The 13,401-nt window shown below is 40.1% G+C and overlaps 1 protein-coding gene across 1 annotated transcript; it reads right to left on the bottom strand.

Moving 5' to 3' along the window:
* Positions 1-751: 751 nt before the first annotated feature.
* LOC107699195 (suppressor APC domain-containing protein 1-like) lies at positions 752-6,626 on the bottom strand. Its single transcript, XM_016500392.1, has 4 exons — positions 6,415-6,626; positions 3,343-3,492; positions 1,154-1,309; positions 752-1,059 (listed from the first exon to the last, which is right to left on the bottom strand). The coding sequence occupies exons 1-4, from the start codon at positions 6,499-6,501 to the stop codon at positions 967-969; spliced, it is 486 nt and encodes a 161-aa protein (XP_016355878.1). The 5' UTR covers positions 6,502-6,626; the 3' UTR covers positions 752-966.
* Positions 6,627-13,401: the final 6,775 nt, after the last annotated feature.

Below are 13,401 nucleotides of genomic sequence, written 5' to 3' on the forward strand. Positions count from 1 at the left end.
TCAAACATAATACTCTTATATCACAACTTGGAAGCTGCGTGGGACCAGCAGAGGAGGAGAAGCATGGCTACTGAGGAGGTGGTCATTAAGCCCACTCGAAAACATGTGTGTTGTCGCTCCAGGGCACCTCATGACACAAGTCCAAAAAATCCTCCAGAGGACATTCTCCCTGAATCTAGTCTGAATCTGTTCTGGTCAGGATCTGGTCCTCTGGTTGGATCAGATCTTGCAGATATAAAAAAATCTACATAGCTTCACATATGTATAGACAATATAAGATAGATATAATATATGCAAAAGATAATGAGCAACTCAACAAGAAACAGATGCACACATAATCAGTAAGTATGCAAAAAAGTAGTGATCAGAACACAGGAAACAGGAAGGAAACGCATGAAAACAAGAAATACAAACTAACAGTCCATGAAAATGAAACAGAAACTACATTTGATTGTGATGATTTCAGTACAGTTGGTTTAATTTTTTTTAAAGAGATTTATATTTTCCAAATATCTAATAATACAATGACAAGCAATATTTAAAAACATTTACCCCCTCTTTATATGTTTAAAAACCCTCATAACATTCAAATTTCTGTTAGATTGGTAGTCTTTACAAGATCATGACTATATTAAATCAACATTAATAAGTGATTTTGCATTATTAATTTTAGCCATAATATATTAGTAATAGGAGAGTATTCATTGTTTTAAAATATGTGATCATGTTTTTAAAAAAATGTGTACAGTACCACCAAATATTTTAAGAAAAAAACAACTATTGAACATTTTACTATAAGTCCCTTTCTGTTAAATAATGGAAGCCAGGGTGGACAAAGTGTATATCAGAGCTTAAATTAATTTTAACATTCAGTATTTTCAAAGCTGTTTTAACATTTACAGTTTGCTGCATGATTTGAATGAAACCCTCTTGTAATTAGAGTTGAAAACATGTGGATGTATGTCATCAATAAGGTGTGCTGTAAGACAACAGCTGCTGAAGAAGTTGTGCCTTCTCAAGCTCCAATATGGAAATCTGTTGATTTTTCCGATTAACTTCCTGCAACAAGTTTTTGTTATGTTGATAATAAATAGGACTGCACAATGGAAACAAAAACAACAAAATTACTACTATTATTATTACTCATCATCACCTTGGCCAGTGTGGCATTGCTCCACCGGAGGTCCCAGTCCGAACCTCCACTCTCTTCTGGGGTCAGATTGTTCCAGACACAGGAGTCACTCATCAAACTACCCAGACTCCCGTTCACGCGCTGCATACAAGACCGCACAGTGCAGGACCACCTGCCCTGTAAGGTACAGGTACATTATTTACAAATTTCTTAGGACAAAAATGTAAAAAATAAATAAATAAAATAAAGTACAAATAGAAAAGCCAATGTTTTGCCAGCTGAACCATTGAGACACATGTAAACAACAGTACAGCATATTGAACAGACTACGTCCATTCCTCATTACCTCACTTTGAAAGGTGGGTATCAGCCTGATCTAGATGTAAAGTACACCAGGTTTACTTAATCCTGCTCTTGTAGACTAACTTTTCTGTAGACTTTAGCTACATCCTTAATCAAACACATGACCAAGTTTACTAAGTCCTTCAGGCTTCAGGATCAAGAGGTTAAGGTTTGGCAGTTAAAAGGATAGTCAACCCGATCTCACAGCAATTCGTGCATATTTGATAAGGTGGCTAATTCGTACGACATCACTCGATTTATGAAAAATCATACTATTTTACGAGGTGGCAAATTCGTAGGAAATTCCTACGAATGACCACATTTAACCCTGCCCCTAAACTTAACCGTCACAGAAATCGTACAAAATCGAGTGAGGTCATATGAATTCGTTGAATTAGCCATCTCGTAAAATACGTATGATTTGGCTGTGAGATAGTGTTGGGATAGTTGACCCAAAAACAACATTCTGTCATCATTTACTCACCCTCAAGTTGTTCAAAGTTTCTGGTGAACACAAAAGAAGATATTTTGAAGAATATTGGTAACCAAACAGTTGATGGTAGCCATTGACCAGAGGCGGACAGTAACTAAGTACATTTACTTGAGTATTGTACTTAAGTACACTTTTTGAGTATCTGTACTTTACTTAAGTATTATTTTTCACTAACTTCACTACATTTGAAAGACAAATATTGTACTTTTCACTCCACTACATTTCTATCAAGGTCCTCAAAGTAGAAAGTCATTACTATGTAGCAGCTTGATTTTGCTAAATTGTGTACATGAAAATATTACCTATAAAGCCAGAGAAGAACTGTTGTGCATCTCCTAATAAAGCACAATAGGTGTTGGACTTGAAGCAGAACTGCAGACCGTTCTGTGTATGACATCAAAGTACAGCGAGAGCGATTAGACAGCATTTTTAACATTTTTGTTTTGTTGTCAAATAAGTCTTGCTGTTTTGCTTTTTTGTTAATTTTTTTTAAAGTACTTTTAAAAGCAAGTACTTCTGTACTTTTACTTAAGTAAAAATCTGTCTTTACAACTTTTACTTGTAATGGAGTAATATTTGACCAGCAGTATCTGTACTTTCACTCAAGTAATGGAGTTGAGTACTCTGTCCGCCTCTGCCATTGACTTTCATTTTTTCATACTATGGAAGTCAATGGGAACCAGCAACTGTTTGGTTACCAACATTCGTCAAAATAGCTTCTTTTGTGTTCATACAGGTTTGGAACAACTTGAGGGTGAGTAAATGATGACAGAAGTTTCATTTTTGGGTCAACTATAACTTTAAGCTGGTTTCACAGTTTACAACAGGGAATTTCTGAAATAATTGTGATACTTGTGCTACCAAGTTGGGATGACCTTCTGACAAACACATGAACACAAGATCAGGCCTCTCTGGTTGATTTCATAGTGATACTATTATATTGGCAAAATATTTTTTTCTTCATTGATGGACACTAAGAAGTAGCCAATGTTAGTATAAATAAAGTTTTTCAAGAAGCCTTATTTTATAGTGGATATCAGTTACACTGCTTATAATTTTTGGAGGGCTATGGTTTAGGTTAGGTTAAGGGTTAGGTTAGTACAGTAGCCTATTTGATTTAGCATCAAGTGTAGGCCAGTGGTTTTCATTCCTGGTCTAGGCACCTACAGCACTATAAATTTTGTATGTGTTCCTTATTTAACAAACCTGATTTAGATCATCAGCTCATTGGGAGATGTTAAAAAGTTTTGAATTAAATTAAAATGTGCAGCTTTTAATAAAAGTCTGCAGGAACAGGCCTCCTTTACTTCTGTTGTATACTCTTGCATTTATGTAACAGCAGCTTTACTCAGGTTTGTTTTGTGAAGGTACATACCTCTTCATCCAAGTCACCTGTGCTGAAGCTAACTTGCCTTTGTAAATTCAGCTTCAGGCGATTCTGGTACCACAGCTTGGTTTGTTCCACAACCTGCAGTCCAGCCCACAGGATGTCTTTTTGTCTTTCCAGATCTCTACGTCTCTTTAGCTAAAAGAAACATTAACATCATAAACATTGAAACCCTACACTATAGTATCAACTTTAAGTGTTTTGGTGCATTAAAAATGACAGAATTAAGCATTAAGACTGGTGCATATATTGGAGAATATATTATTTGTGATAGTGATAGACTGATTAATCAGCTGATATTTGGCCATTTTGAGATTACTGGCATTGGTTGATAACCCTCTTTGTTGTCTAAAGATCAGCCACCCAAAATGCAATCGCTTGCATCCCAAATGACGCACTATACACTATTTCCTCCGAGAAGACAAGGGAGGCAGTGCCTCCTCAGAAACCACAACTTGACCTCAAAGAACTAGTTAATTACAGACCGATCTCGAATCTCCCTAAATTGGATGAGAATAAAATTCACAGTTCAAAAATAAAACAATGCAAATATTACATAATATGACATAAAAAGTGTATGAATCACTAATTTTTCTAAAGTAAAACTGTCCAACAGCGACACCAGCAGGTAAACTTACAGTGGGAGTCTGCGTCTCTCTTGCCTCCCCTGAGTTTTAACATACGCCCTAAAGCAGGGGTCTCCAAACTCGGTTCGGGAGGGCCGGTGTCCCGCAGAGTTTATCTCCAACCCTAAATAAACACACCTGAACCAGCTACTTAAGGTCTTACTAGGCATAACTAGAAACTTCCAGGAAGGTGTGTTGAGGCAAGTTGGAGCTAAACTCTGCAGGACACGGCCCCGGAACGATTTTGGAGACCTCTGCCCTAAAGTGTGCAGTGGGTTTGGTGGGGGAGTAATTGAGAATGAATGGAGGAAAGTCATGTGAGAGGAGGCATGCCTCCATCACGATATGATTGGATATGACTGGTTATGGACGGCTATGGTTGGTTCATGCAATAAATCTCACCTCTTGTGTTTGTGTGCATTCCGTGTTCGTAAATCAGTCTGAATGAACAAAATGATGGCATTAATGGGAGGTCTAATTAAATAGTAAGCAATGCACACACTTATTTATCACCACTTTGTCATTTCAAAATCAAACTTCAAATGGCCTGAAAACATGATCTGTGGGTTTTTTTTAGTGAGCAATCAGCTTGTTGAAATTAAAGGTATATCTGTGACCAGTGATGAGATTTATACTTGGTTTTAATAAATATAATAGCCTATTCATTACATTGTTAATGTAAAAAATACTAAATAGATTTTTATTCTGGTAGTGTACTATAAGTATGTTTATTTAACCACGAAAATGTGACTGGGATATGAATTTACATTGTATTTAAAAAAAAAGTGAGGACTTTGCTTCCTCATTTCAGAACACCACTGCACACGACTGATTTATACACTATGCACTATGCACTTTGTACTAATCTGTGCAGTGTATGAATTACACTACTGTGTGTACCAGTGTGTCTTAGGCCATTATTATTTTCACCAACAAAAAAGGTTTTAAGCCAGTTATTTCTATTTTGTTGGAGTTTGTCAGTAGGAAATATCAGTTTACATTTCCAAACATTCCTTTTGCCAATAATTGTAATAATCCAGTGAGATTTTATATGCACAATGACTCTTACACCAGCTAGTATTCTCCACACAGAGATCTGATCTCACAATTTTGAGTCCATCTGGGATTACATGAAGAAACAGAAAAAATGAGACAGACTAAATCCAGAAGAACTGTGGCAACATCTCCAAGACACCTGAACATACCAACCTGCAAAGCTACCTGAAAAACTATGTGCAAGTTTACCTAGGACCAAAGCTGTTTTGAATGCAAAGGGTGGTCATAGCAAATGCTGATTTGATTTACGTAATAGAAGTTAATTGATAAATAAAATCTATTTATGACATTATTTTTGAAAGTATCCTCACTTTACAGCATTTTTATACAAGCGCCTAAAACTTTTCACAGTAATGTAGCTTTGCGGGTACCTGTAGTTAGTTGTCCAAAATTCCACGCTTAGTTTTCTCAGTTAATTAAGTGCATCACCAGGGTATTTAAAGTGCACATTTTGGAATTTTCAGTGAACACACAACTTGTACTATTTATACTACAAAATGGCATGGAATAGTGCATAAGTTTGTGATTTGGGACTCACTTTAGCAGTGCCCTATAGCAACCATCTAGCACTTGCCTAGCAACAACTGAAAATACCTTGGCAAGCATTTAAACTACACAAGGCCTACAAGACATTTTCTTCTTATTTTGCCTAAGCCATCTAATGGCGCTTTTCCACTGCATGGTACGGCAAGGTACGGCTCGGTACGGCTCGGTACGGTTCACTTTTGGTGGGTTTTCCACTGGGTACAGTACCTGGTACCTGGTACTTTTTTTAGTACCACTTCGGTTGGGGTTCCAAGTGAACTGTACCGTTACCAAAACGGAATAATCCCGCCCACTCTAAAGCGGTACTGAACTACAGTGGAAATGCAAACCGAGCCGAACCGTGCCGTGCCGTGCCGTACTGAGCCATACCGAGCCGAGTCGTACCACGCAGTGGAAAAGCGCCATAACATTCAAGGCTAAGTATGCTCAAGTCAAGTCAAGTCACCTTTATTTTTATAGCGCTCTATACAATACTGGTTGTGTCAAAGCAGCTTTACAGTCTCAAACAGGAAAATAGTTTGTCAATGATGCAAGAAGACAATAACAGAGTCGTTTTTCCAGCTAAAGTCAGTTCATTGATGATTCAGTGATGTCATCATCCATTTCAGTTCTCTTCCAATAGTGTCTGTGCAACTACATAAATATTAAACCGATCTTTAAGATTATTTTTTTCAGGCAAGGATTTGTAAAAATTTAAATTCAACATTTATCCTCAAAAATTTTGCTTTTTAAGTTTCATCACTATAGACAAAACTGTCCTGTTTCCAAATTGTCCCATCCCATATGAGGAACCTTTTTCCTCCAAAATTACGCATAGTACACAGTGTCTTACCCAGTGGAAGCGGTGCAGTGCGTCAGGGCTGTACAGGCTGTTCTGGAGAGGGATGATGATGACAGTGTAATAGCCATCGCATGCCATGTGTACAAATGCTGGCAACTCAAGACATAACACAAAATGAATAACCAGGAGAGAGAAAGCAAGAAACAGAGAAATATGAAGCCTTGTGAGAATGAGCGAGAGAGGGAGGGACGGAGGGAAGGACAGATGGAGGAATGCAAATAGATACTCAGGAAAAAGCTGATGATGACAGCATCTGTGGTTATGATGGCTGCATTACTTAAACTGCAAAACCAAAACTCTAAACATGCACTTAAAGATGACAACAGAGATCAGATTTTGTGATTGTACGACATTATTCCCCTCAGCAAACTGTCAATAAGAACCCCTGAGCTGTCAGTTAAACCGAAAACACCTGATTCCGTCTCTCCCATCATTCTGCGTTTTCTGTTCCAACATGTTAGGGAATGTGGCTGAACCTGGACTAAAATAATAACAGGCGTGTTAACACAACTATTTGAAAATAAACCAATAATATTTCAGATGTACAAGCAGGGGTGTTGACAGAACCTGAGCGTTTGGGGCGACATTTATAATAAAGTTACCAAATTTATAAAGAAATCCAACATTGTAGCTGAAATTGCTGTTCAAGTTACATTTTTTCAATGGTTGCATGAAATATTCTATTTGTTATTTTAAGTTATGTTAAATAATTTCAAAATATACTATATGAGTATTACTCATATGCCTTTTTATGCTTTATTCACACTGCAAGTATTTGGGATTGACAACCGCATTTATTTATAGGTGTGAGTCTCAAAATGTTCTGTTCACAAAGCAGCTAGTTGAACTAGTACAGTTCCATTCAAACTGCAGGGCTTCAGCGAAAATACGATTGTGAGTCCTGAAACTGTATGGGTATGAGTTTGGTTATAGAATGCAGTTGTCAATCCCATAAATAAATTAATTGTGGAAGAACGCAACAGTATTAATGACTCAGGACTGACAAACGTATTCTGCTGCTGTGTGAACATGGCATTAGGTTTCTTTAACTACATTGTACTTGAATAAAAAACTGATGCAATTTACATGTATACATACATATTGTTACATTGTACTGACACTGAAAGAATACAGATCCGATAAAAGCTAATAAAGAAAAAGTTTGCCTAAAAATAAAAAAATTAAAGTTTGCCTAAATCTGTCTGTTATTAAACAGAAAATATTATGATTTCACAGTCTGTGTAGTTTTCGCCCCACAAAGCTTCTTGTATTTTCTGTCTTTGTTTCTGTACTTCTTTTCAACGCTGCTGTCACATCCACCCTTTAAAAAAATAATGATCTGACATCATATTTTAGATTGTAATTGTGCCCAAAACACCTCTAAAACCAGTAGACTAGGCTGGGAGATCAGCAAACGCTTCGGTTACTAACATAACCTCGGTTCCCTGAGATAACGGGAATGAGCGTTGCATGAAACGCTATGGGGAAACTCCTGTTTACTCTGAATGCTAAAGCCTGATTTGTTCACGTTCGTTGAGCTGCACAAACAAATGGCATTTCAGCCCACCAAAACAGGCAGAGCCGACTGCCTAAGTCGGTGGTGAATGCCATTTTATCATAATCTTTTGACAGATAGCGACAGTCATCGACTTGCGTGCAGCTTTATAGCACGGCAGCCTACACAACACTTGTTCCCGTTATCTCAGGGAACAGAGGTTACATTAGTAATCAGAGCATTCCCTTTTGAAAACAGTCTCTTGCGTTGCATGAACGCTATGGGGAGCATATCCTATAGTGCCGTGCTATAAAAAAGTGCAGAACAAAGCCGCTCTGTGAGCGCCATCAATGAGGGCTCCTAAGAAGCATGAGCTAACAATGAGACCCAGGCTCTAAAGCCGGGGTATGCATAACTAAGACCTTTCCACTCACAAGGGTATTAGGGAGATTAAGCGGACAAGATCAGTGCCTGAAGGGCAGGGTCGTCCAGGTTATAAAATCTAGTGAAGGTAGACAGTGAAGACCAGCCGGCAGCCACACAGATATCACCAATTGAAACTCCGCTGGACCAAGCCCAGGAGGAGGCCATTCCTTTGGTGGAGTGGACCCTCATTCCAATAGGACACTGTAAGTCCACTGAGGCGTAAGCCAAGGCTATAGCATCTACTATCCAATAGTCTCTACTTCGTGACTGGCAGCCCTTTAGATCGGCCTCCGATCGAAGCATACAAAGAGCTGTTCTGAATGCCTAAAGTGGCTAGAGCGTTCTACGTAACGTCTAAGGGCCCAAACCGGGCAGAGTAAATTGGAACCCTGCTCGTCCTCTGAATTAAGGAGAGCTAGAATGGTGATGACTTGCACTCTGAACAGAGTGGAGAGGCCCAAACTCAAGGCAAGAAGCACTAACTGAGAGTGCTTACAGATCACCCACTTGCTTGACTGACCCTAAAGCCAAAAGGAGGGCAGTCTTAAGTGCCAGGGGCCGTAAGTCGGCTGGCTGGAGCAGCTCAAAGTGGGGACCTCGAAGGGCCCTGAGGACCATGGACAGGTCCTAGGTCGGCACAGTATGAGGACGAGGCAGATTCTGAGCTCCCCTCAGGAATTTAACGACAAGGTCAGTTTTGTTGACTGACTGGCCAGCCACGAGTGCATGATTCACCGCAATGGCTGCCACATACACTTTGAGTGTGGAAGGGGTGTGCCCATTGTCCAGCAGCTCTTACAGAAAGGTTAGAATGGATGACAAGTCACATGAGGACTGTACACCAGTAAGAAAACACGGACCACTTAAGGGCGTAGAGGCATCTCATAGACAGGGCTCTAGCCTCCAAAATGGTGATAGTTACCCTCATGGAAAGCTGTAAAGACTCCCATCGAGGGGCCAAACATGAAGGCTCCATAGCTCGGCCTGGGTATGCCAGAGATCATGCCTCTCACTTGAGAGAGGAGGTCCTGAAAAGGCATTTCATCAGGGCATGATTCAGGTGTCTGAGATCGAGGATGGGCCTGAGCCTATGAGCTTCGTTGTCCTGTACCAAAGTTTGAATAACACGATTGGGCCTGCGAGCGAACTGGAGTGAGTAGCCTCGTTCTATGGTCTGCAAAACCCAGCTTGACACGCCCGGGATGGCTTTCCACACCTGGAGCCGGATGGCAAGTGGTTTGAGTTTGTTGAATGGCAGGTCACTGCACTGGGGCAGGGAACTGACATTCGTGTTGTTGTGAAGAGGAGAAGTGATCTTTTGGGTAGGTGGGTCCACTATCACAGCGGCAATTTGCTTGGGCACGTGCTGAGTGGGAAGGCTGGGTCCAGCATGAACAAAGCTTCCATCGCCTGGAGCTAAACAGGGGACTGGAGAACAAGCGCGAGACTTCTTTGCGGGACCTGACCCTCTCTGCATTGGGATCAGGAATTCTTGTGGCTGGGCCGTGCCATACCTTGGTAAGTTCGTCATGAACTTCTGGAAAAAACAGTGCCAGTCTCTGGCGGGAGTTTTGCTGATGACGTCCTGGCAGGTACCACTTGTCTAAATGGCTGCGGGCAGGATCTTCTGGAGCTGACCATTCTAAGCGAAGTTCCTCCAAAGCCTGGGTGAGGATGTGAATGAGATCGCCGTCCACACCGGCCCGTGTTGACTCCTTGGGGGGAACGTTGCCAGGATCCTCTCTGGATCACACCCTATCATCCGTGTCTGAAGCTGTCAATGACATGGAGTCATCAGCGATAGCTTCCTCCTCCAATCCGCCAAACGAGATGAAACCGCTCGCTGCAGATGACCGACACTTATCCTCTCATGTGAAGTGCACTGGCGAATCGAACTGATGAGGGGAGAGTGAAGCACGTGGGACCTGCACCAACGGGTGATCACTCGAGCCATGTAACTCCACTCTTTTTTCCTCCAAGGCTACTGGGAAGGGAAAAAATGGGAGAGCAGGAGGGGCAGGGTCACCTTCATCAAAGAAGGTGATCTGCACGCGAAGCAGGGCAAGACTCATGCTCTCACAGTGAGAGCAGTCTGCCTCAGTGAGTGCAGCCTCAGCGTGGGCACGGCCCAGGAAAGTGATGCACTCACTGTGCCCGTCTGAAGCGTGCAGGAGTGCCCTGCACGAGTCACACTCGTGACGTGACATTTGCAACAACGCCATGATGGAAATATGCTCCTAGAAAAATTTGGAATAAATTTGGTCTTTTGTGTTCGTCGGATGGCCGCAGAGGAGAAGTGCTGAAGAGGAGCGTCTTTCCGCTGCCGGGGCTCTTTTACAGCAAGTAAGCAGGCTTCTTTATTCTCTTCTTCTTCTGAGTACAGTGAGGAGATGATCTTTTGGAGAAATTTTGGATTAAATGGCATTCAGCGACGACTTATAATAGGCATTCGGCTCCAAACGTTTTGGCAGCAGTGCTGCCTGATGTACAGTAATTATTATATTTGTATGATAATTTTGACCTGTGTACGATGTACGATCAATGATGGAAAAAATCCTATAATGTATGATGATTTCAGAATGTTCAAATCATGGTCGTTGTAATCATAGTGCTTTGATCTAGCTGTGGATCCTATGTCTTACCGTCATGATTGTGAGGAGAACATGGTGTTACGCATGTCTTCCATCTCATCTCACGTTACGTCTTCTTGGCCAATCATCGTGGAGAATGACTCTCTCACGAGCACTAGTTAACGTTCCTGCAACGGCCACAAAATTATTAACGGCTCATTACAGACACTCTAAATGGGCTCGTGCACACCTCAGGGTGTGTTAAGAATGCGGGAGGGTGCCCTGCTTTTAAGCCAACTATGTTGCGGTCTATGACGGCATCAAATCTGTACCGCAAAAGGACCCCCTCAACATCAGACAACACGCAGGCTTATGATGACAGCAACTCAGACGTGGAGTTATTGTGGTCATTTGCAGGTCGCGTCAAAAACTTGTTGGTCTAGATAAATAGGTGTATTCTGTATGTTTGACTCGTGTACAATAATTTTCTTCCAAATACGATAATTTTGAGCTGCTGGTACGATACGACATTTCCAATCTAGCAACACTGTTTGGCAGGCTGAAATGCCATTTGTTCGTGCAGCCACATGAACAGGAAGAACATCACTAAATTAGCCATAACCACAAAATCTCTCATTTCAATTATTAAAGGGAAAAATAAAGCTTTAGATTCCAAGCCAAATCTTTAATTATCGATGATTGTTTAATGAACTGCTCAGGATCATCATCAGATTGCACCTCCACCACATGGGCCTTCTCTTTTCTAATTAATGACAGTGATGTTGTGTAATATTTGAGCAAATTAACTACCTTTGAGATAAGAATATAACCACTTTTGCTGTTAGCTGAGCCAGAAACTTGTAGGATAATAGGAGAAATTAAGTTTTTAAAAACATTTCAAATTACCAATTGATTTACAGAATAATTCACTATTTGAATGCATTTAAACACAGCACACTTAGGACATCTGCTGGTAACACATGCTATGGAAGGACATAAATTGGCAAATAGAATCGCACAATTACTTATCCGGAATAAAGAAAAGGGCTGGAAAAAATACTTTGGACCCCTCACATCCAGGCTTGAACTGTTGTCGTCTGGTCTGTGGTATAGAGCACTGAGCACCAGAACAGCGAGGCACAAGAAAAGTTTCTTTCCTCAGGCCATTTACCTGAAATTAAATTAAATTATGAAAATTCTGTCATCATTTACTCACCCTTCACTTGTTCCAAACCTGATAGATGATGACAGAATGATGACAGAATTTTCATTCTGGAAGTGAACTAATCCTTTAAAAGCTCCCACCGTACAATAAAAATATGCAATATATACTGTCCAAGAAAAATGTGCAATACCCAACACTATTTCGACTTACATTTATTTAGAGTAGCATACATCTTACTCACATTCCTTTGTATATAACATATGTATCTGTACATACATATTTTGTCCATTGTCTTTATTTATCTATTGTTTATATCCCAATCCTCTAGCAGAAGGTGCTGGATGCAAAGTTGTGAATAATCTCAGTGTATATTGACTTCTGATGCAGCCTGGAATTATGAATCACACTGTGTTCACTTGGCTAGAGGAGAACTTTACATTTATTCATTTAGCAGATGCTTTTATTTGAGGAATACAATAAGCAATTCATCATAAGGAGGCAAATAAACAAGATGTGCTCGCAGTACAACATTTCAGACATCGTTCAGAATAGTACAAGCTAGAACAGGGAGGGATTAATGGAAGTGAAACGCAAGGTCAGAATCAGAATCAGAATGAGCTTTATTGCCAGGTATGTTTACACTCTCAAGTGAAGTGTTTAATGTCTGTGTGGGGTGTTTTTTCAAAACCTGCAGTAGAACTCAATCAGATCATCTGCCAGTTGTTGATTCTCAACAGTGCTGGGGGATGGTGTCTTTTTACACAGAGCAGGTTTACATATATAGATAGATAGATAGATAGATAGATAGATATTAAGATGCAGTCAAATGTTGATGAAAGAGGTGAGTTTTCAGCTGTTGCTTGAAAATTGTCAGGGATTTGGCATTCCGGATGCTGGTTACAGATCTTACAGATCTCAGGCTTCTGGAGCAGATGTATCCTTGAGTGAGCAGGAGATTGCTGAGCCCGTGGTAAAAAGTATTGCTCTTATACTAAACATCTTGCACTTGTAAGTCCTTTCTAGTGTGTTTGGAAAATGTGGTGTATATACAATGCTGTACATTGAAGATAAATGTAAACATTTAAACCAGTAACCCTTGATATTCTGAAATGTTTAATGCTTTTTAAATGATAGGTTTAGTATTTACAATATTAGTAAAAGTTTAACGTTTCTCCTAAAATAAAACTGAAGACATAAAACCTCATTGCAATAAAAAAAACAACCTCTGAGTAGTAAAACATTTTTATAATGGAGTCTTGCAAGAGATTACAGCAAGACAATAAAGAGATCTCCCATGTTTCTCACACGTTTCTCTCCCATTG

This window comes from Sinocyclocheilus anshuiensis, unplaced genomic scaffold (genome assembly GCF_001515605.1).
Source record: "Sinocyclocheilus anshuiensis isolate Anshui unplaced genomic scaffold, SAMN03320099.WGS_v1.1 scaffold851, whole genome shotgun sequence".
Classification (NCBI taxonomy): Eukaryota; Metazoa; Chordata; class Actinopteri; order Cypriniformes; family Cyprinidae; genus Sinocyclocheilus; species Sinocyclocheilus anshuiensis.

Excerpts from the sequence above, each read along its gene's own strand:
- LOC107699195 (XM_016500392.1), bottom strand. The coding sequence starts at position 6,501 with ATGGCATGCGATGGCTATTACACTGTCATCATCATCCCTCTCCAGAAC. Across the intron at positions 3,493-6,414 it reads CACTGCACCGCTTCCACTGG|CTAAAGAGACGTAGAGATCT; the intron begins GTAAGACACTGT and ends TGTTTCTTTTAG. Across the intron at positions 1,060-1,153 it reads GCAATGCCACACTGGCCAAG|GAAGTTAATCGGAAAAATCA; the intron begins GTGATGATGAGT and ends AACTTGTTGCAG.